General features: G+C 44.7%; 1 protein-coding gene across 5 annotated transcripts in view; it reads left to right on the forward strand.

The window, feature by feature from the left end:
* Positions 1-25,262, forward strand: part of ATAD5 (ATPase family AAA domain containing 5) — a 46,198-nt gene extending 20,936 nt beyond the window's left edge. For 2 of the 5 annotated variants that reach the window (XM_061615344.1, XM_061615345.1), the window contains exons 15-23: positions 7,232-7,393; positions 8,153-8,265; positions 16,498-16,591; positions 17,784-17,848; positions 19,137-19,302; positions 21,154-21,335; positions 21,856-22,697; positions 24,023-24,190; positions 24,477-25,261. In XM_061615344.1, the coding sequence (XP_061471328.1) occupies positions 7,232-7,393; positions 8,153-8,265; positions 16,498-16,591; positions 17,784-17,848; positions 19,137-19,302; positions 21,154-21,335; positions 21,856-22,697; positions 24,023-24,190; positions 24,477-24,555 (1,871 nt within the window). In that variant the 3' untranslated portion in view covers positions 24,556-25,261. Of the gene's footprint in view, positions 1-7,231; positions 7,394-8,152; positions 8,266-16,497; positions 16,592-17,783; positions 17,849-19,136; positions 19,303-21,153; positions 21,336-21,855; positions 22,698-23,023; positions 23,124-24,022; positions 24,191-24,476 lie in introns of those variants that run through there. The other 3 variants (XM_061615347.1, XM_061615349.1, XM_061615348.1) reach the window with 3 other exon arrangements.
* Positions 25,263-26,096: the final 834 nt, after the last annotated feature.

The raw sequence follows: 26,096 nt of genomic DNA on the forward strand, positions 1-26,096 counted from the left end.
ACCGCCTTCCTTTCCACTGAGGCAGCGGTGGTTTTTATTGTTGGCTGCCTTGTTGCCTTCTGTAATTCCAGGCGGCGGCGGCTTGTAATTTGCTGCGGAAGGCTGCAGTGGCTATTTTTAGCACGCAGTGCTTTGGAGCTTGCTCCGGTGGCGGCAGCTTGTTTTTCACTGTGGGAAGCTGCTGCGGCTATTTTTAGCATGCAGCACTTTGAAGCTCGCTCCTGCTGCTCTTCTCTACGAGCTTGTAGGCAGTCTCGTGACACCAACCGCGGCCTTTAGATCTCTTCCCCTTCCTGGCTCGCTACTGTGGCTGTGAAGGGGGCCTCGACTCGTTCCCTCCAGCTCACTACTGCGCCATTTGGAGCACGCGGAGGCAGCTTTTTCATTATTTGGCTGTGTTTTCATCAAGATTCCCTTTGTTAAGGCTGCAGGTGCTCCCTTACGACCGCCATTGCTTCGTCTCCTTCCCGGCCGCCATTTTGATTTCAAATTTTCCCACCCTTTTCAGCGGGCGCCATTTTGTTTTGCCCCTTTTTTCCCGCCCTTCCTCTTCAGACTCTGCTGGCTTCCTTTCTGTGTGACATAGTTCAGAATTATTTAGACCGTTTTTTATTTTAAACAAAGTGCAAAAACTAGACCGTTTTTATTTTAAACATATAATGTGCAGAAAAAGTTTTCACAAGGCACCTCCACAACAGCGGTTCTATAATACAGTGCATTTGGGGCTGTACATTCTCCCCCACCTGTGGGCATGTACTGAACTCTCCCCCCACACGACTTACCAGCACAACAGCTGCACATTTGGGACTGTACGTTCTCCCCCACCTGCGGGCGTGTACAGAAGTTGACTTGGCTACACAACTGCTGCACTGTGCATTTGGGACTGCACATTCTCCCCCACCTGTGGGCGTGTACTGAAGTCCGATGCCACACCGCATCCCCACCTCTGTGCATGTATTGGTGATATTTACCGCATCTCTGGGCGTGTACAATGGCGGATCAACAACCAGAAGGACATTCGTCTGGGGCAAAGCAGCCCTGCAAGGCCTCGCATCACACGTCTGCTAAGCACAAACAGCCCAGACTTCACTCCAAGGCTGTGGCTAAAACCAAACACCTATCTAGCCACAGCACCACCAAGCGAGCATGTTACGTTTCTGTTCTGCCTTCTGATGCTGCTGGCCAAGAAGGATTAACAGCCCTCTTTCATTTGCCAGCTAGGTCGTCTGAGGATGACTTCGAGGGTTTTCCTACCCAGCCTGTGGATGGTCCCTCTCAACCCATTTTATCTACTACAGCTCATGCATCTCATCAATCTAGTGAGCCCCCTGTAGTGGTGCCTCAACAAGGGCAACCGCCTGCTTCTTTACTGGGACTGCAGCTGTCTCCTGAATTCCTTTTGCAGTTGAAGGATATGTTGAGCTTCTTATCACAAGAGCAGTTGAGAGTCCAAACGATTCCATTACTTCAGCACAGTGATCAATGACTTTCCTGTGCTCCGGCTCATTGTGGCTGTAGTGATGTGTGCCCTCCTTCCTCACCTAACCCATTCGTTGTCATCAGAGGCAGGATTGAAGATGAGAATCCCGGCTTGGAGGATCTAGCGTATTCTCTTCAAGCCGAGGGAGATGAGTGGAGCGATGATGCAGAACTTGAGGAGGACACGTCCTATCACCTGTATGATACGGTCGACTATCTTCCCCTTGCTCGTAGAATTCTGGGCATGTTAGGCCTTCAGACCCCATAACCTGAATCTACTGCTCCTCTGGTGAAGGGGGCTAAAGTTCTCAAATCTCCAAGATCAATGGAGTACTACCTTCCTGTGCCAGACCCCATCGACAAACTGGCCAAGGAAGAATTGGATCGCCTGCTGCAGGCGCACCGCTTTTCTATCATGGCTAAAAGACTTTATGCATTGTCCCCGGACTTCATGAACCACCTGAGTGACCCGGGAATAGACGAGCCGGTCTCTAGTTTAGTTTTGAGGTCCCTCCTCCCAAAACAAGGAGAATCACAGCTAAAGGACCCGTTTGAACGCCACATGGGCTACACCCTGTGTAAAAATCATGAAGCTACCACCTTTACTATTCAGGCTTCTGCTGCAGCTTCCAACTTTTCAAGAGCGTCTATGATGTGGCTGGATGAACTCTTGGATGATCCGAATCCAGATCCAGTAAATCTCAGAAAGGGCCTGGTAAAGCTACATAAGACTGCAGTATTTGTGGCTGATGCCACCTTAGATGCCACTCAGCTGGGAGGGCGAGCCCTAGTAGCACAGGTGGTCGCTCAGCATATGCTTTGGCTCAGGCACTGGGACACTGATTCTACTGCCAAAGTCAACTTGTCTAGGGTACCTTTATCTGGGTTCGGCATCCTCTCAGTGGACCTGTTTGCATCCAGTCACAATTGCCAGCTACCTTGCTACTTCTCCAGGTATCTGGATGCCAACACAGAATCCACAGATGCCCTGTTAACACCGTGGCCGGAAGGCCTCCTATATGCCTTTCCCCTGATAGTGCTACTGGGCACAACCTTGAGGAAGCTGTGACGCGAAAGGGCCTGCCTGATCCTGATAGCCCCATACTGGCCTTGCCGGCCGTGGGTCTCAGATCTGCTATCCCTGTCAGTGACGGACTCTTGGAGGTTGCCACTCAGGCCAGATCTCCTCTCTCAGTGTCCGATATGGCATCCGGATCCCGAATGGCTCAGTCTGACAGCGTGGCGTTTGAATGGGGACACTTGATTCATTTGGGACTTTCTCAGGAGGTTGTGGATACAATCCTCGTGTCTAGAAAGCAGTCAACCTCTCGTATCTACCAGAGCACTTGGTTTGCCTTCTCTAACTGGTGTGACTCTCAGAACGTCCAACCATCTCAGGCTACTGTTCAACAGGTACTGCAATTTCTACATAGAGGTCTGAAGATGCGACTTAAACCTAACACCTTGCATCGCCACGCCGCCACCATATCCTCTATTCTCTCTGTCACATCTCCTAGTGCTCCTATGGGCTCACACCCACTCATCAAATGTTTTTTGAAGGGAGCTACCCTACTATTGCCAGCAGTTTGTCACTGTTTTCCATTGTGGAGTTTATCGAAGGTCCTGCAAGCCCTGCAGCATCCTCCTTTTGAGCCCCTTCGATCTGTGCCATTACGACTTTTATCCTTCAAGTTCCTGTTCCTGATGGCAGTCACCTCAGCGAGAAGAGTGTCAGAGTTGGGGGCACTGTCCTCAGCCCGCCATCTCTGTATTTTCCATAAGGACTCAGTGGTATTGCGTCCAGATTCCTCTTTCTGTCCCAAGGTCGAGTCGCCGTTCCACTGTAACCAGGACATTGTTCTTCCTTCTTTTTGTCCGAATCCCGTCCATCCACTGGAGAAAGCCTGGCACTCGCTAGATGTCCGCAGAGCCCTCAAGACCTACCTGTCTCGAACCCAGGACATACGCTCAACTGATTCACTGTTTGTATCCTTTCACCCTCATACTCTGGGGAAAAAGGTGAACAGTTCTACATTATCTTGTTGGTTGCATGCCTGCATTTCATTGGCCTATGAGTCTTTCAGCTGCCAGTGCCTTGTAATATAACGGCCCACTCAACTAGGTCAGTGACCACTACTGCTGCTTTCGCAACCAATGCACCTCTTGCAGAGATTTGCAGAGCGGCTGTATGGTCTACTCCACATTCCTTCATAAGGCATTACAAGATAGGCGGTTACGCTTCTGCGGATGCCTCCTTTGGGAGGCGTGTGTTGCAACAGGTTCTTTATGACAAGTAATCAGGGGGCGGTCCCTCCCTATTGGGGGCTGCTTTGGTACATCCCAAATGATGGCAGGCTACCTGAGGAAAATGAACCATTGGTCTCACCTGAAGGGTGTTTTTCTCAGGTAGACTTGTCATCATGGTCCTCCCTGTTGGGGGCTATCTGGCTAGTTTGTACTTCTCAAATTCTCACGCTTCAGAGTTATACTATTTAAACTATTTAGTCAAGTCAAGACCTTTTTGGAACTGTTAAAGTGCATGTAGTCTCTATGTTATTATTCGGGACAATGTTTTCCTTGCTGGTAGGCCAGTTGGCCTTTTGTGTCTTTTCAGATATATCTCACTTCGGTCTCGTCACGAATGAACTGGAGTGGGAGGGCCTCGATGCTCTAGGTCTTGACTTCAAGACATTCTTGCCTTTGTACGCTAGATGGTGCTAGTACCCAAATGATGGCAGTCTACCTGAGAAAATCACCCTTCAGGTGAGACCAATGGTCCATTTCTTAAAAGAGCAGAACAAGTACTCTGTGGTACCTGGCACATGGAAAGCACACCTTGAACTTGGCCTGGTAGCATATAAGCAACCAATGCAATGCAGATTTCAGAGCAGAGGTATTATGTGTTGATAGGGTCTCACTCATGTCAACAGTTGTTCCACTGCGTCCTGCATTAACTGCAGTCCTTGGGTCAGGTTGTGCTGCCTGGGGATATCTGTTACCTTGGCTGACTGGCTGCCAGGATTTTTTTAGTTTTGGTTAGGAATCCTGACTGCTTATGAAATGCTGAGTTTTCTGCCTTACTCATAGGAATTTTGTTGTGGGTGGTATGATACTGCATTTAGGAAATATCACTGTCTTTTGTTGTTCTTTATCTGTTTGCATTTCATTTACCTTTAACCTCACTCCTTTACATCCATAGAAGCAAAAACAGTGGTTCCATGCACTCAGCTCAACTCCCTTAAACCCACTGACGATGCACCTTGTTGGTTGCATGATGGTTTGTTTCTTGCCCAATAGCCGTAAAAAAGAATTTTAGTGGGCAGTGTGGCTGCAATTGTTATTCCCAAGCTGCTAACTGTGAAGGTAGACCAAATCCTGTAAGCAGCCATGTTAAAAGATAGGGGCAGGGTTGCCAACTCTACTTGTATATGGATATCTTTATTGAGGATCCCTAGTCAAGCTTTACCAACAGCACAATCCAAACTATATACCTACTCAGAAGTAAGTCCTATTGAGTTCTATGGGGCTTAGTCCCTTAGTAAGTGTGTTTAGAATTGTAGCCTTCAGGGGCAACCATCTTTATTCCCGAGTGCTCCCATCTAACATCTCCATAACACTAGGCTCCTTTATTCCAACAATGGCCTTCTAGTCACTGGCCTGGCCTGAGGCCACAAACCGTTCTTGTCAGAAGCAAGTAGGCTAAATTAAATGTTCTCTACCCAGGCTCTATCTTTTAGCTAAGATTTCCATCTTAATTTCCAATCAGAGAAATGCTTTTGTTTGAATTGTATGCCCCAAGCAACTGTGAAAGTGGAAATGGACTGCCTTCAAGTAAATTCTGACTTGTGGCGACCTTATGAATTGGGTTTTCATGGTAAGAGGTATTCAGAGGTGGTTTACCATTGCCTTCCTAAGAGGCTGAGAGGCAGTGACTGGCCCAAGGTCACCCAGTGAGCTTCATGGCTGTGTGGGGATTCGAACCCTGGTCTCCCAGGTCATAGTCCAACACTCTAACCACTATGCCACACTGGCTCTGTGGTTGATGCTTAATGTATCATGCTTAAAGACATCACTCGGGCCCACCCCTGTGACATCACCTGGGCCCACCCCTGAAATATCAGGGTTTGGGATGTTCCTGACCTGGCAACCTAGACTCTGATGTTACCTTATTATGATTACCATGTATAGAAGTGGTATACATACATCTTGATGATGTAATACATACATATTGCCCTTTACTGCTAGGATGCAATTAAGGAGCAGTGCTGGAAGAAACCCCATGCTTTCCTCATAACAGCAGATTCTCAGCTCCCTGCCAAGGGAATGAAGTTGTTTCCTTCCCAGTTGTGCTTGTCAGGGCTTCCCTGCTGTCTCCCCATACCTTGTCCATAGTAGCAGTAGTACTCCTGACTGGCACCATGGAGGCATCCTCTCCAGCACCACTTGGCCACATGGATACTTTAGGTTGTACATGGCTCTCTGGAGATGTAGAAGGTGCAGTGCATCTTAGGACCATGGCCAAATAAGGGGAACTTTTTATATAAAAATGGCATTTCAGAACTTTTGGTAATGCTGATATGTTGGTGTTTCTGTGTAGAGAGCATACACAGACTGGGACTTTCAGAATGGTCCTGAGGCAAAGAAACCACACTACCTTCTCCAGTGGTTCCCTAGGACTGTCTCACCCTCAACTAAATCAATCCCAGAGAACAGATCTCTGTACCTTCTGTTTATTTGAAGAATTACAAGGCATGAAAATGTGAACCTAACCTCCTCCTCTCCGTCACTTCAGGTGAATGATGGCTGAGGTTTTAAAGACTACTTCCTTGGAAACTGTGTAAAATGGTATTGTGAAAGTGCATACTTATTGCAGGATTGATTGATTTTATGTAGAACACTTATATATCGCTTTATGGTCCTGAGAGCCTCTTAGAATAGCTTATAAAAGATTATCAAAATAAAATCTCAGATTGTGTACAGAGACAGAAAATGCATGGTGTCCATACAGAACCAGGAATATTCAGGCAGCATTTCTAGATACCATCCTTGCTTTTTCTCATGCCATGTAACAGCTACCCTAAGCAAGGCAGTGGGATCACATTTTTGTCATATGTGATGGAAGCACTCTTCCCTTGCTGGCAGTTGCCAGACAGCAGCTCTCACTATAGTCCTCTGAGGCAAGAATGTGACACTGACAGGGCCGGTCCCAAAGGGTGGCAAGGTCAGGCCCTGGCTGAGGGCCCCTGGAGCTACAGAGGCCCCTGAGGGGCCTCTCAATAGGATGGGGAAGGAGTAGCACTCCTTTTCCACAATCCTCAGCAGAGTAGCTGCCGCAGATCGCAGAGAGGTAGCTTCTTCCGTCCACCCATCTCTCCTATCTTTTGAGGCTGCGCAGGCTGTGCGTGCAGGACTACCATTAACCAAGATGGCAGCTGAGGTTTCCCTAAGGGGCTGAAGCTTCCGGCGCCATCTTAATTGATGGCAGCGCTGCACACACATAGCAGCCTGCACAGCCACAAAAGACAGGAGAGACGGAGCCAGCCAACGGGAGAGCGGAAGAAGCTCCCTCCCTGCAAGAGACAGGTAGGTGTGTGTGCACGCGTGTGAGCGTGTGTGTGTCAGGGCCTGAGGTAAGCTGGTGCCCAAGGGCCCATGCATATCTGAAGCCGGCCCTGGACACTGAGCACTTGGATTTATAGAAGCAAATACTTTCCCTTTGAAATCTAAGGCTAAAATAAAATGTGTATTTCAGAAAAAAACTCTCCTAGAAGAGAGTGCTCCCCAAGAAAGGCTCCAGTTCCACCCAGAAGAGTTGGATTAAAGCAAGGCCTAGCACCCAAAACTCTAGCAGGCTATTTCAAAATTTCTTCCAAGCCTAAGAACAAAGAAGAAAAGGTACAGGGACACAACAAAGGTAGGTTGTTTATCATCAGATGTGTGTGCCTGTTCTCTGGAGATGGGAAATAAAGATCATACTGTGTTCTTGTAGAAATAGAATCCACAGCGTGTGTTGTCAGGCATAAAAACTAAGCCATCATCTATTGCAGCCACGTAAATAATTGCAGGGAGAGGGTTGCCCATTTTGCCAGCTAAACACTTGCTGAAGTGGAGCCATCCTAAGTGCTAAAGCAGGTCAGTTCCCTCTTCACCCTCCCCCCCTGTATAAAAACTTCTTTTTCTTTATAACCTAAGGTACTTCAGTGTATTTCAGGAGTTCTTTGAGTATATAGAAATAATTGCTATTTTTGGATGGCCGTGTTTCATTTCCAAACTGATAGGAATTATTCAAAAGCACTGTGTACACCCTCCATGGTCTAGCCCTGTGTTAGAACAGCACTGTGAAGGGCACACACAGGGCTCCCTGCCTTTTTTATCCTTTAAGAGCCAGTAGAGGAATAACAGGCATTGGTGCAATCTGTTAGTGACAATCTATTCAAGACTAGACAACCACTACGTTACAAGGTTGTTATTTTGGGAATGGTCCCCTAAATTTTGCAGCGATTACAAAATGGAACATGTAGAGAGCCTGAGCAGAAATCATTGAAAAGATTAGCTGTCTGAAGCACTTCTGTGTAAACATATGTGATGCCTTCCACATATAAACAAATGTTTGAGACCATTGTCAGGCCCTTTATTTTCCACTGATATTAACTATACTGCATTATTCACACAGGAAATACAGAAAACGTGCCTAGAGAAAAAGTGCAGGTCAAATCAATAACAAGGGGAACCGGAGAAGAGGAATCCAGTAAAAAACGTGTAACATCTCTTATCCTCTTTGAGGAGGTAAGGCATAAGTGCAGATCCTACTTTCTGAAGAAAAAGCTTCAACACCATCCAGAATAAAGTAAGAGGGTCAGAGTTGGCGAGCTATACTGTGTCTATTTCCTCCCAAAATTCATAACAGCCTTACTATAGGTTGACTAAAACGTTGAGTGAGCAGAGTACCACTCTTGCAGTGAGACTTTGCCTTCCTTTCCTCCTCCATCCCACCCCCCCAGCAATCCTCATGCTCCCCCTAGAACCCCCAGTGTTCCCCCTAACATCTACTCTGGTCAGTCCCCCAAACCTCCAGAGGAGATGTGCCAGGGAATGTGGGGAAATGCAGTGGGGATGAGAGGAAGTGGAAGTCCTGTTGCATGAGTCATTCACAGACATTGTTGGATACAACCTTACACTTTTTTTGTCAGCGCAACTTTGTAGCAATGTTTAAGCATACAGGGCAGCTCCCATATTAAGATTCTGTACTGCCCAACATTGAAATGGAAATGGACTGCCTTCAAGTCGATTCTGATTTATGGTGACCTTATGAATATGGTTTTCATGGTAAGGGGTATTCAGAAGTGGTTTACCATTGCCTTCCTCTGAGGCAGTGAGTGGCCCAAGGTCACCCAGTGAGCTTCATGGCTATGTGGGCATTCGATGTTAGCTATCTCGAATAGTTTGAAGTTGGGTTGTATTAAATTAACCATAGTTAATGTTAACACAGTTTGTCACTCCTGATAGCATAGGAAACCATGATGAAATAAAAGCTCAAAGCTTCTGAACTCGTGTGTGTGTGTGTGGGGGGGGAAACTACGGAGGAGGCTAAGCTCATTTATATTAAATGCTAAACCATGGTTTAGTGTGATGTCCAAACATGGCCAGTGTCTTGAAGGACTTCTGTACATTTTTTATTTGTCCATCATTCTGTCTGCTTCCTTTCTTCGTTATGTTTGTATACCTGGATAAAGGTTCACAAATGCCACCACCAGTTCACCAGTGGTAAGTGCATCTTTTAATCAGATGAGAACTTCTCTCTGAACTTGGGTTTCAGACACATTTGGTAAGCAGTCTCACTGCTTTCTGAGTGCCTCCAAAGTCTTAAAAAGGAAAGTTGAAAATATATCTGTCCAGAGTTCCTTATGTTTGTACACAGGTAGAATATTGCTAATATGTTCAAAATTTAATTACTTGATTTGATTTAGAACTGAACATGTCCTACTTCTGACATTCTATATTTAACTTAAACTTTAACTTATATGGATTGGATCTAGACTAAGGCTGCAATCTGACACACACCTTCCTGGGAGTAAGTTCCATTGAACCCAATGGAGCTTACTTCTGAGTAGACATGTACTGATTTTCCATAGGAGGTATGCCATCAAGCGGGTAATAGCTCCACCTATCGTCCGAAGGCAAGAATGTTTCTGAAGTCAAGACTAGGGGCGCCAGGCCCCTCCCACTGTCCAGTTCATTCTTGCCTTCGTCCGTGCAAGATATATTGCTTAGCATCTAGATAAGTTTTTTGTATTGTGACAGAGTGTGGAGGTTCTTCTTTTGTGTGTCTACTCATGCTGTTTCCTTCCCTCTGTCTTGTTTATATCACCGTGTGTCTTGTTATTCTGGGGAATTTCCTCAGGGGGAGTTTTTCGCCCTTGCCTGGGCCGTTTTCCTCCCCAGCTTTTAGCCTAATGGCTTTTTGAGAGACCGCGGCTGCGGTTCTCTCTTTCTCAGGCGGCGGTCGCTGCTTTTAAACGGGAGCTTGCAGCTGCAGCTCCCTGATTTACCCCGCCTTTTGTTTCATGCCTCCAGGAGCCTGCGGCTGCGGCTCTCCTCCCGAGGCTTTTAGTCGTCGGACTGCTCTGCCTTCCCCAACCGTTTCGCGGCCTTAGATCTCTCTCCGCGGCGGTCTCTGCAGTCTGCGGCTGCGGCTCTGGCTCTCTCCCTTATATCGGGGTCTTCCCTGGCTGACCTGCCTCCCTGCAGAGTCTCCCTTTCCTTATTTAACAACCGCGACTAAGTTCTCAGCCCCGCGGCTGTAGAACGTCTTTATGGCCGCCCCTTTTTTGCAGTTAAATTTCCATTGCCCCTGCTTCTTTCAACCGATATTATTGTACAACGTATCTGCCATTTTTGATTAAAAAATTTTCCCGCTCTTTCACGGGCGCCATTTTGTTTGCTCCCTTTTTTCCCGCCCTTACTGTTTGGTCTATCCCATCCTAACAGCGGGCCTAGCTTGAAAGAGCTGTGGCTAGCAGCTTTATTAAAACCTCAACGCTGTCTTCCCTGTGTGTGTGTGCGCTGCAGATAGAATCCTATAGTACACAGAATCTCCTACTGTTCCAACTATTTGACTGCTACAACTCTTGAATCCACACATTCTCAGGACTGTCTCAAGGCTGTGGCTGTGAACCAGGCTGTCTGCATTGTACATTCTGCCCCACTCGTGGCCGTGTACTAAGACTGTGGAATTGTGCACCGCTGCTCGAACTGTACATTCTGCCCCATCTGTGGCCGTGTACCAAGGCTGTTGATACTGTGCAAAGCTGTGCAAATATTACATTCTGCTCCATCTGTGGCCATGTACCAAACCTGTTGATACTGCGCAAAGCTATCTGGACTGCATTCTGCCCCATCCGTGGCCGTGTACTAAGACTGTTCATAGTGTACATTCTGCCCCATCCGTGGCCGTGTACTTAGCAATCTGCCAGTGCATTCTGCCCCATTCGTGTGCCGTGTACTGAGCCTGTTCGGGTCTGTGCATTCTGCCCCATCCGTGGCCGTGTACTGATACCCTTTTAAAAATATATGATGACAGAACAGCCAGAGACAATCCAGGCAACCAAGCCGAAACAACAGCCAGAGACAAATCAGGCAACCAAGCCGAAACCATCTAAGGTGGTCAAGCATAAACATTCTAAAGCGGTTGCCAAAACTAAACATCTTTCCAGCCACAGCACAACCAAGCGGCCTCGCTATGTCTCTGTTCCAATTCCAGAGGGGTCAACCCATGCACAGTTAACGACTCTCTTTCATTCTCCTGCTGTTTCCTCTGATGAGGAGGACTTTGCTGGTTTTCCTGAACAACCAACGGTCAGCCAACCCGGGGCTTACTCCTCTTCACTGCCTGTGGGGCCGTCCACACTTCTGCCTATACAAGAGCAACCGTCTACATCTCCGGGACTGCAGCTGTCCCATGAGTTCATTTCACAACTTCAGGGCATGCTGTCGTTCTTCGCTCAGAGGCAGTCACCGTCTCAAGTTCCCGCTATTCCTCAGCACAGCGGGGACCACTTTGTACACAATGAGACGAACCCATCATGTTCTCCAAATCCGTTTGACATTGCCAGGGGCAGGTTTGTTGATGACGTCTCTTGTGAGGAGGAGTCCGCATTCGCCCTGCAAGATGAAGGAGACGAATGGAGTGACCATTCGGAACATGAGCAGGATACATCTTATCGTCTCTTTGATGCCTCAGATTACCAGCCCCTTGCACGCAGAGTGTTGAATACCCTTGGCCTTCAATCCATGCCAACTGCAGCTGCCACTCCCACTATAAAGGGGGCCAGGGTGTTGAAATCCCCCATGCCAGCAGAGCACTATCTTCCTGTGCCAGATCCCATCGCTAAACTGGCCAAGGACGAATGGTCTCACCCTTTACAAGCACGCCGATTTAATAACCTTCCAGACAGACTTTATCCTTTGGCTCTAGACTTTATTACTAGACTGGCCGTCCCTGGCATAGACGAGCCAATTTCCAGCTTAGTTTCCAGATCCCTTTTGCCAAGGGAAGGAGATTCTCATTTAAAGGATGTCACTGAGCAGAGACTGGACTTTGCCTTACGCAAGACTCACGAGGCCACCGCCTTTTCTATGCGTGCCTCTACATCAGCCTCTATTTTCTCCAGGGCAGCAATGATGTGGTTGGACGACCTATTAGAGGATCCTAATCCAGATCCTGTTTCTCTGCGAAGATCACTGATAAAATTGCGCAAGACAGCCGCTTTTGTGGCTGATGCCACCTTGGACGCAAATCAGCTAGGAGCACGCGCTATGGCGGCTCAGGTTGTTGCCCGACGGACCCTCTGGCTTCATCACTGGCAGGCTGACTCTACTGCCAGAGTTAATCTATCACGGGCACCTTATGCCGGATCATTACTTTTTGGCGAGGAAGCCCTGAAGGCAGTGCTTGTTGACCCCAAGGACGCTCGAAAGCCTGTCTTGGCCACTGTCAGAAACGTCGAGCGCAGACCTTTCAGACGCTTCGCCTCGTACCGCACGTCTCAGCCCTTTTGAGGAACGCGGGCCGGAGGACGAGGTCGTGAGTTCCCAACATATGATTTCCGCTCCTCCAGGGGAGTCTGGAACAGACGTTTCTCGGGCAGAGGTCAGTACCAGGGGCGCAGAGGTTTTTCAACGTCCTCATACAGGGGAGGGTCTCGCCAGCGCAGATAGTACTAATACAATACCGGTTGGGGGCAGACTGCTTCTGTTTGGTGAACATTGGCTGTGTCTGACTCAGGTCTCCTGGATCAGAGAACTTTTTTGTTATGGATATGCACTTGAGTTTTGGGCAACACCCCCAGACCGATTTCATCCCTCCCCTTGTCCCAGGGTATCAGCCAGGCACTACATCATGCAAACAGCCATACATCACCTCTTGGACATAGCAGCGATAGAGCCAGTCCCTACTACAGAGAGGTCGGAAGGGGTATACTCCCTCCTATTTGCTGTGCCCAAATGAGATCTATTGTGGAGGGCGGTATTGGACCTCAAGTTCATTAACCGTTTTGTAAAGTACCGAAGGTTCAAAATGGAATCCCTCCACTCCATTACAGAAAGCCTGCACGAAGGAGACTTCCTGGCTTCTATCGACCTAAAGGAAGCGTATCTCCATGTGCCTATTTGCATAGCCCACAGAAAATTCCTTCGGTTTGCATTTGGCTCCCAGCACTTTCAATATCAAGTGATGCCGTTCGGTCTCTCATCTGCCCTGAGAGTATTTACCAAGGTGCTACTCATACTAGTGGCTTACCTCCGGCTTCAAGGGGTCCATATCTACCCCTATCTGGATGATCTTCTAATACGGGTGAGTTCCAGGGAGCTGGCTCATCGCCATCTAACGCTCACGCTCCATGTATTACAGGCCCACGGCTGGCCAGTCAACTTCGACAAAAGCCATCTCCAACCAACCCAACGCCTACAGCATCTAGGGGCGATGTTGGACACTCTGCAGGCGACAGTGTTCCTGTCCCCAGACCGCATAACTGCTATCACAGACATCGCAAGATCTCTGATGCACAAAACATCTGCAGACGTCATGCTTCTAGCCAGGGCTCTCGGAATGTTGGTGTCCACCATCCATATTGTTCCATGGGCTCGAGCTCATACTCGCCAGCTACAGTGGGCCTTGTTGCCGTTTCAATAGGACATTGCCAGCTCAAACCATCGAGCAATTCCCTTGAGCCCCGCACTGCGCCTGTCATTCCGCTGGTGGACGAGGGTGCAACATCTCACCCAGGGCACTCCGTTCAGAGAACCCCGCAGGACTGTCATCACCACAGATGCCAGTCTCCTCGGCTGGGGAGCCCACTGCAACTCCCAGTTCGTTCAGGGGGTTTGGACCAAAACAGAGCAGACTCAGAGCATCAATTGGCTGGAACTAAAGGCTGTCCACTTAGCTCTGCTCCATTTTCAGTCTCTGTTCCACTTGGACCATGTTCTCATTCGAACGGACAACACGTGTGCCAAATCTCATTTAAACAGACAAGGGGGACCAGGTCCCGTCCTCTGCAGAACCTAGCTTCCCTCATATTCGACTGGGCAGAGCAACATCTGCAATCCTTAAAAGCAGAACATCTCAGAGGAATTTGGAATGTGACAGCAGACTGGCTCAGCAGACAACAGGTGTTCCCGGGAGAATGGAAACTTCATCCGACTGTTTTCCATCTTCTCCAGTGTCGGTTTGGCGCCTTCTCAGTCGACCTGTTTGCCTCCAGTTGCAATTGTCAGCTACCCAGGTACTTCGCTCGATACCTGGACACGACAGCGGAAGCGGTGGATGCCTTGTCGCTACCGTGGCCGGATGGCCTATTGTACGGCTTCCCTCCAGTACCACTGTTGGCCAGAACCTTGAGGAAGACGTGGCGCGAGAGGGCCAAACTGGTTCTGATAGCTCCATATTGGCCCCGTCGACCGTGGTTCTCGGATCTCCTTGCCATGTCGGTGTCGGACCCTTGGACACTCCCGGTCAGACCAGACCTCTTATCCCAGGGCCCAATATGGCATCAGGATCCCAATTGGCTCAAGCTAACAGCGTGGCTTTTGAACGGGGACATTTAAGGTCGGCTGGCCTGTCTGACGCTGTCATTGACATTATCCTGGCCTCGAGACGACCATCCACCACTCGTATATATCAACATACTTGGGTGGCATTCTCCAGATGGTGTCAGTCCCAACACCTTGATCCTTCTCAGGCCACAATACAACAGGTGCTACAATACCTTCATAGGGGTCTCATGGTGGGACTCAGACCCAACACCTTACGTCGACATGCGTCCACTCTGTCGTCCATTCTCTCAGTGTCCTCCACTGCTGCCCCTATTGCCTCACATCTGTTCATCAAACGTTTTCTGAGGGGAACCGCTCTACGCTCACTGGCTGTAGTCCATCCTAGTCACCCTAGTCAGAGGCAGCATGCTTCTGAAAACCAGTTGCCAGAACCCTCAGGAGCGGAGAGTGTTCTTGCACTCGGGTCCTGCTTGCGGGCTTCCCCCAGGCACCTGGTTGGCCACTGTGAGAACAGGATGCTGGACTAGATGGGCCACTGGCCTGATCCAGCAGGCTCTTCTTATGTTCTTATGTTTTCCTTCATGGAGTTTGTCGAAGGTGCTGCAGGCTTTACAACGCCCTCCGTTTGAGCCCCTCAGGACTTTGCCTTTACGTCTGTTGTCATTCAAGGTCCTGTTCCTGATTGCGATCACTTCTGCGAGACGAGTTTCGGAACTGGGCGCATTGTCTTCTGCCCACCACCTCTGTGTCTTTCACAAGGACTCTGTTGTGCTGAAAACTGATCCTTCCTTCCGTCCTAAGGTCAATTCAGTTTTCCACTGCAACCAGGACATTGTTCTTCCTTCATTTTGTCCGAATCCTACCCATCCTCTAGAGAAGGCTTGGCATTCGTTGGACATTCGGAGGGCTCTCAAGACCTACCTGTCTAGGACTCAGGATATACGACGGACCGAGTCTTTGTATCCTTTCATCCACGTTCTATGGGGCATAAAGTAGCTAATTCCACCTTATCCCGCTGGTTGTGGGCATGTATTACCTTAGCCTATGAGTCCCTTAAGCTTCCAATTCCACCTAGCATTACCCCTCATTCCACCAGGTCAGCGGCCACTACGGCTGCTTTTGCTACCAACGCTCCTGTTGCCAATATTTGCAGAGCGGCTGTTTGGTCTACCCCACATTCATTTATAAGGCATTATAAAATAGACCATTATGCTTCTGCTGATGCCTCTTTTGGCAGACGAGTGTTGCAACAGGTTCTTAATGAGGATTAGGTTGTGGGTGGTCCCTGCCTGTTATGGGCTGCTTTGGTACATCCTGCTTGATGACATACCTCCTATGGAAAATGGACCATTGGTCTCACCTGAAGGGTGATTTTCATAGGAGGTATGCCATCACGACCCTCCCAGTTGGAGGATACCTAGATATTTTTTGGGATTTTTATTTATTCCTGTTACGCTATTTTATTACATTTATTAGTGAAGTCAAGACTGCTATTACTGTTATCTCGCTATGTTAGAGTCATATTATTATGAATGTTGCTATTATGTTATGTTCTTCCTGGTAGGCCCGTTGGCCTTTTCTCCTGCATTTTTAGATATCTCCCTTTGGACTCGCTGCGAATGAACTGGAGAGTGGGAGGGGCCTGGCGCCCCTAGTCTTGACTTCAGAAACATTCTTGCCTTCGGACGATAGGTGGAGCTATTATCCGCTTGATGGCATACCTCCTATGAAAATCACCCTTCAGGTGAGACCAATTTTCCAATTGCAGCCTAAGTTAGTTAACTTAAATCATGACTAACCAGCCTCACTGATTTCAATAGAAGCTAAATTTGACTAACATAGTCTGGATTCAACCTTATTTTTAACCTCAGACATCACACTGGATCTGGATTAATTTGAAAAATTGAAAGCAAAGATGAGATGTGTAAACTATTTACATGATTAAACATTTTCCACTTCTGATAGGTTGATGTCATATTTGAAGAAGATGTTGGATTTCTAAATGCAGTAAAGACATTAATGACCACTACCAAGAGACCTGTCATTCTTACTACCAATGGTGAATAATATTAATTTTTTAAAAACATCCAGATATCTTGTTAATGCTTTAAAATCATACTGAACATCAGAATACTGAAACTTCCATTTTGGAGCATAATTGAGAGAACAGACTGAAATCTTTAAAATTCAACAGGATATTTCAAGCAATGTATAATCTGTCTTTCTGTCTGGTTTTGCTCAGTGCTATATTCTGATTCTTTAGTTAGAGGACACAAATAAGGTAAGTCAAAATCCACATTCTCTAACTTGAAAATTAGTGTCCTCTGTTGCTCCTATTGTCTTGCCATATCATGCTACTGGCTTCATCCTTTTCTGCACTCAGGCTTGCCACTATAGGTCTTTTTATTCATTTATGGTATGCTTTTTTGCCTAATAAATAGAACTTGGGGTAGGATTGTGGGAGTGAAAGAAAATATTGCATTGGAAATACGATACTTTCATGTTTCAAAACTGAAAGATGTAATTCTGCTATCTTAGGCCACAATTCCCATTGAAAAATTCTGTGGGGTTAACATCTGAGTAGGCATGCATAGGATTGCACTGTTAATTGGCATTCAGCCTGAAACTACAGGTGACATACAACTGTATCTATACTTTTCCCAACTTTGTTAAAGCCCAAAGAAGGGGGGGAGTGCGTAAGCCTCTTTCCTCTGGATGTTTTTCTGTTCTCAGTCACTTCTTGGTAGTAGTTGATGGGGGAACAAATTATGCTGTTGCTTTTATGGCTGCTTGTAGGCATGCCAGAAGCATCTGGTTGGTCACTCTTCCAAACAGCATGCTACATTTAGTTCTATCTGCAACCCCATCTGTTCTGCCCACTTTCACCACTCAACACAGGTCTGCTTGCACCCTACTTCTGTTTCTACCTTTATCTTTGTTTTTCACCATATTACACAAAGTGATACAGTTTCTTACCAATTGTGACAATGAGTAAATTATTCCGCTAGCACTTGCATAAATGTTTGTGGAACAACACTGAAAGCTGTTTTCCAGTTCAGGAGCTATTTTAGCGTGTAAGCACTTGAAGGTTGACTTCTGTTCTCTTTCCCCATCTTCCCAGTTGTGAAAATATACTTATATAAATTATATTTTAATATTTTTTCAGGTGTTTTGATTTCTCTAATCCTTAGAGAAAAAATAATTCTTGATTGTCAAATTTTAAAAGCCTTTATTCTTAATCTTTTGTGTAGATCCATCATTTAGTTTAATATTTGATGGCTGCTTTGAAGAAATCACTTTCAGTACGCCTTCTTTGGTGAGTCTTTCAATTGTGGAATATAAGCTGGTTTACAATTTCATAGTATGACAAAACTGTGTCGGACTATTATTGAACTGCAGCTTGTTTATTTATCAATTTGATTTATATCTGCCCTTCCTCCCAGCAGGAGCCCAGGGCAGCTTGAATATGTTGGTTTATTTACTAATTATAACATCACCCATGCAAGGGGCTTCATTTCACTATTGTACAGAAATGAGTTATAAACTACCTTCTTTATTTATATGAACCAGTCTAACAGAAATTTTGCTTGGGCAGGCTTGAATCCTTGTTAGAATATGCAATGCTCTTCAGGTTGGTTGATGTAGTTTCAGATGTGCTTTAGTTTGCAGCCAGCCTTCTGGCCATGACCCTGCCCTAGAGATGTGAATGCCAGAGGGGGGGAAACAGGTTTCCCCCATTTTTTCCAATATTTTTTTTTTGGGGGGGGGACTTTTTCCAGGCCTTCCCATCTCTATCCCACCTGACACCTCATCCTTCTGCTCTGCAACAGCTTAGAGCATTCAGGACCTGTGTCTGTGCTGGGATACTAAACATTGGTCTCATAATTCCCATTATATAAGGAACAATTTGCCCTGTTGCTGTTGCATAATAGCTCTTCAGTGACAACACAGCTTTAAAAATAATTCACCATGCAGTATAGTTAACTTTTGATAGAAGTGTATAAAATTATGCATGGCACTGAGAAAGTGGATAGAGAAAAGTTCTTCTCCCTCTCTCATAATACTAGAACTCGTGGACATTCAAAGAAGCTGAATGTTGGAAGATTCAGGACAGACAAAAGGAAGTACTTCTTTACTCAGCGCATAGTTAAACTATGGAATTTGCTCCCACAAGATGCAGTAATGGCCACCAGCTTGGACGGCTTTAAAAGAAGATTAGACAAATTCATGGAGGACAGGGCTATCAATGGCTACTAGCCATGATGGCTGTGCTCTGCCACCCTAGTCAGAGGCAGCATGCTTCTGAAAACCAGTTGCCGGAAGCCTCAGGAGGGGAGAGTGTTCTTGCACTCGGGTCCTGCTTGCGGGCTTCCCCCAGGCACCTGGTTGGCCACTGTGAGAACAGGATGCTGGACTAGATGGGCCACTGGCCTGATCCAGCAGGCTCTTCTTATGTTCTTATGTTAACTATCAGAATACTTTATAGTAGTTAAATAACATTTCATGCTGCAATTAGGAACTTAGGATCTTGGCATGTAACATAGTGTGCTTCTGTTGTGATTTTTCAAGCTGTATTGTTATTTTTTTAATCTCTTTTACTTTAGATAAATGTTGCTAGCTATCTCCAAGTTCTCTGTTTGGCTGAGAACTTAAGATCAGATGTAAGAGACTTTGCTGCTTTGTTAACTGCAAACAACTCTGACATCAGACAAAGTATTCTCCACTTGCAGTTCTGGATTCGAAGTGGTGGTGGCTATTTGAAAGAAAAAGGTATGGTATTGCACAAGCAAGTCTGACTCAGTTAAAATAGTTTTTAAAAATTCACATGTCAAAATTGGTGGTGGTTGTTTACCTTCATGTGGCTCTGAAAAATTATTTGAGACTTTGAAGAAGTAGTTTGGGCCATTCTAGTTTATAATATTACCATATTGTTTGCAATACAGATTGGAAAGTTACGATTTGAGAGACTTTAAATACATCTTTAAATAGATTTCAGAGCAGAGAGAAGTCTCACCTAGAGAACAGAATGAAACTTGTGGGGGAATAGGGTTGGATAGAATGTTGATAAATGACAGAAATGCTGAGGTTAATTGACAGTATGCAAAATTTGGATCTGCAGTACAATATTGTCTCTTCCCACAAATAGGAGTGCTTCCATTCATGGCTCCAGACAGCCTGGAACAGGTTCCTTATTGAGGAGGGGGATGGGTTTTAGAAGTGGGGAAGGGGACAAAACACACTTTTTCTCTCCTCCTCTTCCCCCCCCTCCCCCCAGCTATCTATTATGCTAGAGGGCTGGCAACCAATCTGAGTATTTTATAGCTATATATTAGCAAGCATGTAGTCCTGGACATGGGACATGTAAATTCACAGGTTCCTGTCAGGCACTGTTTGGGGTGTTTGTGTAATATTTTCTCTTAATTCAGAAACCTAAGTACGTTGGCATGGCTAGGGAGCCTCCTGGGTATGCAGAAGCCACTGCATTATTTTTGGGTGACACTGTTTTACTTCTAAATTAATAGGCACCACTTGAATTCCCTGTTAGAGAGAACAAGTGGGACCTGTAACAAAATATTGCAGTATATCCTTATCCCTTAATAGAATTGTTCCTGTCCAGAGATCCAGCAAGCCATGTCCTCCCCCAGAGAGTTATAAACTGTAAGGAGCTGAAGCAAGCCAGTTTGCTCTCCCTCAGTTTTTCCTTTTCCAGCTGACAACATTCTGTAATTTCTGGAGGTCGCTGAGCATGCTCAATCTTCACTGAGCTACTTTTTGCTTTTTGGGGTTTTTTAAAAATATTTTTTACATCTGCATATTTCAGTTTTCACCTGATATTGCCTCCTTTTGGCCCCAGTCCTGTCAGCACCAGGGCTGTGGAGTCAGTACACCAGACCTTCGACTCCAACTCTGACTCTGACTCTGCTATTTTTCTACTCTCCGACTCCTTCATAAATGGCAAATGTATATTAACTAGTAATAACAAATTTACTGTAGTAAAATGGTAGCACAAGGCATTTCATCACCACCACGTGAATCCAGAGCTTGGAAAAGTTACTTTTTTGAACTACAACTCCCATCAGCCCCAGGGATTGGGCTCGTGGGAGTTGTAGTTCAAAAAAGTAACTTTTCCAAGCTCTGGATTCACATGGTGATGAAATGCCTTGTGCTACCATTTTACTACAGTAAATTTGTTATTACTAGTTAATGTACATTTGCTATTTATGAAGGAGTCGGAGTCGGTACATTTCTTCCAACTCCGACTCCACCCAAAATTGCTCCCGACTCTGACTCCACAACTCCGATGCCACAGCCCTGGTCAGCACTCAGATTTTGCTATTAGAGAAAATGATTCTTGTGATTTATTGAATGGATGAAGAAGCAACATAGAACAGATGGGGAAATGACAGAATGAAACTGCTACAAAGAGAATTTATACTATAAGAATTAAACAATAGAATGAGTATAGATAGCAGAGAGAAAATAAATTCCAAACTTCAGAAAAAATACTATGTAAAAGTCTACGAGGATTCTCTTGTGTTTTAAATTTTTTTAAACAGAAGTGCTACACTGATGTCAGAACTTGTCATTCTTACAAATTCAACCTGAAACTCTTTGTTGTAGGAAGAGAGAAAGAAGTAAGTGACACAGATCAGACTACTTACCTTGAAAAACCAAGTAGCTCCAAGACCACTAAACCTGACCCTCCTGTGAGTCTTCCAAAATGTGAGACTGGCTGCATTGAGAGCTTGCTTGGCCTTAACAACATATTTTTGCCTTCAGAAGATTTGTTCTCATTTCTTAAGGTACATTTATTTTGGTACAAGACAGTTGCCTAAAATGAATTGCAATATTTATCAATATAATATCATATTGTGCAACAACCTCACCTATTCAGTATATCCATCTTAACAGGCATTTTCCTAGGACATGCTAGTGATTACTAAGTTAAAGAGAATACTGTTACAACAAATTCTTCTGTGGCATCTTGAGGATTCAAAACATTTGTGTCATGGGGTTTTGTAGGCTGTAGTCAAATTAGTACTACCCAAGCAGAATGGATGAGAAAACAGGTTGGTACACGAAATATACTTTTAAAAGAGAGAGAAAATTTCTAAGGAATAAAAAAATCTCAAATATCCTTTTCTCATTTAAACTAAAGCTGCACAGCCCTGAGCTCATGATGATTGTTTTAGAAAATATTATTGGGTCTGTTTTATTTATTGGCTGTTCCTTGCATGTTTTAGTAAGTCCCTTGGGATTGTGTAGGCTGCAAATCCATTAAAGAAAAACTGTAAAATCATTAGTTAATTTTATTTTTCACAGCATGAAATCACAACAGAAGAATGGAGTAGACTGATACATCTGCTCACAGAATTCCAGATGAAGGATGTGGATTTTATTTATAGTAATCTTGAATTCATTTTACCTTTACCAGTTAATATACTTTCAAAACCATCGCAAATGACTAATCCTACATGTAACACAATTACCAAAAAATCTTCAATAAATAAGTCTTTTGACAGTGACTGCTTGGAGGAAACTAGCCCTGTGAAAAAGGCTAAACGAACAAAGTGCCAAAGAAATATGGCTTTATTGGATGATAGTGATTTATTTGAAAGTGAATTAAACTACTCTGGGTTCATTACTGTGCCATCTGACATACCCAGTTCATGCTTGGAAGAAGAAAAGGGTAGACTGGAACTTGGAAGTGATACGTTGGAACCTGCGAGTGGTAACACAGCAGCTCTGAGCAATGGAGCACCAGCAAAAGCAAAAAGCTCTGTTCCTGCCTACCAGTGTCTAAATTCAATCACTGAATTTGTGGACAATATGTCTCTCTTAGATTATTGCTTCAACAGGAAGTGTCTGGAATCAACACAGTTCTGTAAATACGAGGAATTCATTTGGACAAAAGGGAAGATAAAAAATGGTCTGTCTGATGAGTTTAGTGCGGAGCATACTGACTGGTGGAACTTCCAAAGCTGTAGTGAACTGAAAGCAATGGTGGAGGCACTGAGTTTTAACGAATGCTTTAAGAATATTTCAAAAATTGTGGAAAGTAACTCTGATAAGATGCCTGGGAAAGATGAATTTGAAGAACTTGCACTCCATGTTTCAGAAGACAGAGCCAATTTATACTTTGGCCAGTCAATAGCTAATCCCAGGTAAGGTCAAATTACTACCCGATGCATGCTGAATGAAGGGGAGAAAAGTAAATAAAGCAGAAGTTCCAGAGAGAGAGCAAGGGCATTCTCGTTCTGTTTTAATGCTGCAAATAAGTATGTGTGCACAGGTACCTCTATAGAAGTGAAGCAAACGGGGAAGCCTGCTTGCACAAGAACGTCACGTACGTTTTGGAACAGCCATGGAATTTTGGTGGTTGGCTAATTACAAAATTTAATTATTAAAAATATACACTAATGTTCTGATTTACATTAATTAATTCCTAGTGATTCCCAGCCTGGTTTCTAGTAGATTTTGTTTGTCATAGGCAAATTGAGACTATAACTGGACAAAGATGGTAGCAGAACTATCTTTCAAATGTCGGTCTGCCCCAGTCAAGTGTGAAATGCAGGGAAGGAAAAGATTTTAACAGCAAAAGGACCTTGTGAGTAAAATACACTGAATCCTCTCTCTGCCAGCCATCTTATACCTCCCTACAGTCAGCACCTTTCCTCATCACTTTTTTCCCTAGCTGGTCTCATTCAGAGTCTGGCTGAGGGGAAAGTGCCTTGAGGAGAGAGGTTGTGGAGCATTAAGATTTAGGTGGGGAAGGTTTAGCACCACCTGCCCATTTTGCACTTAAGTCCAGACTCTATCTATTTCCTTATAAATGATATGGGTAGACATACATCTAGTTGTTTTATTATATGTCTATCCTGCCCTTCCTCCAAGAAGCTTCAGTCTAAGGCTAATCTTGTTGCTGCTTTACTATTTTAACATATCAGTAAGTTACCTTGTTCTTAATTGTTCTTGTTCTTATTGTGTAATCAGTTCAGCAAATTATTTTGTGTTTCTTAGATCTGCAAAGCAATCTGCTTCCATTTAAAATCTTTTTGTCAATATCAAGCAATTACAAATTATGAAATGGGGTTTGACTTAATTTTGAAGTTCTAGTAAACTGACTGTCTTTAAAGCCTGAAGTTTTAGACACATGTTGCCTAACTTTAAATCTGTTACTTATTTAAGTTTATGTATCCACTTCAAGTGAACCTCACAAAGCATTTTACATTCAAACTGCTTTTCATAGTGTATTTGAAGAATATTCGCTTTTAATGGGGTTCTTACATAAGGCTAAATACTGGGTTCTATAATGGTAAAAATACTAGAACTGGCTCCTAAAGTTTCAGGAATTAAATAGGTGCTAGTTCAGGACAGCATAACAGTGACTGTGCATTGTTTGAGCACACCTGCTGACATTTAATCTTCAGTGTTGTTTCTTATTAACCTGTAGATGGGACAGAAAACAATGTGTGTTTTTATTTTACAGCATGCACCATAACGCACAGAAGAGGTTGGAAATAATCAAAACTGTATTTTCCAGTAGAACTCCTTTAAATGTCTGTAACAGACAAACCATCATAGTGGAGTACCTGCCTGTTCTCCGCAGTATCTGCAAGTTGGAGAAACAGAAAGAACGGGGGAAAACGAAAAGAAGGTAATCTTCATTAAAGTTATTAACAGTACAATTGTATTCATAACTTCACAGAAGATAGAGGCTGCAATCCTATACACACTTACCTGAGAGTACGCCCCATTGAACTCAACAGGACACTTCTGAGTAGGAATGCACTTGAGTGTTGCGAGTGATATACACGTAGTCAGACTGCATTAAATATCCTGATTCGGAAACAGTCGATTTCATGTCACTTCCATTGTATTGCATTTTCTTTTTCCCCCCTTTCATTCAAGAAGATGGCTAATTTTTCTTTCTTTTCAAACAGATTTCTCCATTACCTTGAAGGAATTCACTTTGATTTTCCAAGAGAAATTTTGAACAGCCTGGCAAATGACTTCCCTTAAAATGGCTGCCAAATACCTTTGTACATATAAAATGATTAATGTATATCAAAGTGTTTATATTTTGAATCTTTTAAGTATTTAAAAATGCAAACTGTATATATCTATTGTCAAGGTGCTTTCCACATTCAAAATGTGGATGACTTTTATGCTGAAATGTACACCAACTGTATTCAGATACATTTTTTGAAACATATCAAGCCCATTGCTAAACTGAATTGACTTTGACCTTTTAGAACGTGGGTTTTGTTGTTGAGATGCTCATTCCATCACCATCAACAAATCCATATATTCAGTCATAAGACTGTGTTTGTAAGCAGCTGTTCCACATAAGTAGAATCATAGAATCATAAGTAGTATGGTGCTACTTACGAAAAGATTAGCCAACGGATGTAGTTAAACTGTAAATGTTTCTGCAGTTTCATTGCAAAACTGCTTTTGAGTTTGGTTTTGTGTGCACATGCACAGAGGCCAGTACGTTCTCCCAACATAGTAAGATCTTAGATTACAGTCAAAGGAAATAGTCGAGTTTTGTAAATTATACTTAAAGGTCTTCTGGGCTGTATAGTAGCATTTATCTGTAACCCTGTACATTTTATTTTTATACTGTATGTGATATTTTACTACCACTACACTTCACGTTATTCTGGATAAATTTGGTTTTGTATCTGCGATGAAATAAAAAATACCTGGATGGGGTTTGAAACTTTCCTTCCAGGGTGACTTTTAGGTGTAAGAGTACATAATATCTCCAATTACAACAAATCTTACTTCTGAAAGAGGAAAGTAAGATTATTAATATATTTCTGTTTCCTGACTCCTAACTGAGCACAGCAGAGGGAGCTGTCTCATTTGGTCCACAGATGAGATATAAGCAAGCCAGCTTTCAGAGAGAGAGCAAACAGAGCGAGTGAACAGGGAGAGCAAACAGGAGTTTGACAGGGGAGGTCCCTTTAAAAAGAATTCTTGTACAATGCACAGCATACCAGTGGGACTCTCAAGTTTGCCCTGAAGTAGGACAGGACAAAACAGAGGCGACTGCAAAACAGGTAGTCAGAAACAAAAGGTAGAAGAGAGTGTGAACAAGAAGAATACTCCAGTGGTTGTGACCTGCAAGGTGTGTGCCATGTTTGTTTTCTCGCCTGAGAACAACATGGCATACACGTGCAACAAGTGCAAGCTCGTGGCACTCTTGGAAGAAAAAGTGAGAGACCTGGAACGGCAGGTGGCCACACTGAGGACTATAAGAGAAGATGAAGAGTTCTTAGACAAAATGCTGGAACAACAGCAGCAAAGTGGGGGTGGAAGAGCAACAGCATGTGGTAGCAGAAGAGGAGGCTGCTTTGGAGAGGAGCAACGAAGTGGAGGAAACTCAGTGGGAAAGGGTGACAGGAGCAGAAGAGCTTGAAGACACCCTTCACCTGTGGAACTATGGAACCACTTTCAACCACTCGAGGATGAGACTGGAGAACACCCTGTGGTACAGGAAACCCCGTGCTACAACGAGCAAGAGACTGAAGCTCAATCAAGCAGGGGCAATGAAA

The sequence above is a fragment of the Rhineura floridana genome, chromosome 3 (genome assembly GCF_030035675.1).
Source record: "Rhineura floridana isolate rRhiFlo1 chromosome 3, rRhiFlo1.hap2, whole genome shotgun sequence".
In the NCBI taxonomy this organism is placed as follows: Eukaryota; Metazoa; Chordata; class Lepidosauria; order Squamata; family Rhineuridae; genus Rhineura; species Rhineura floridana.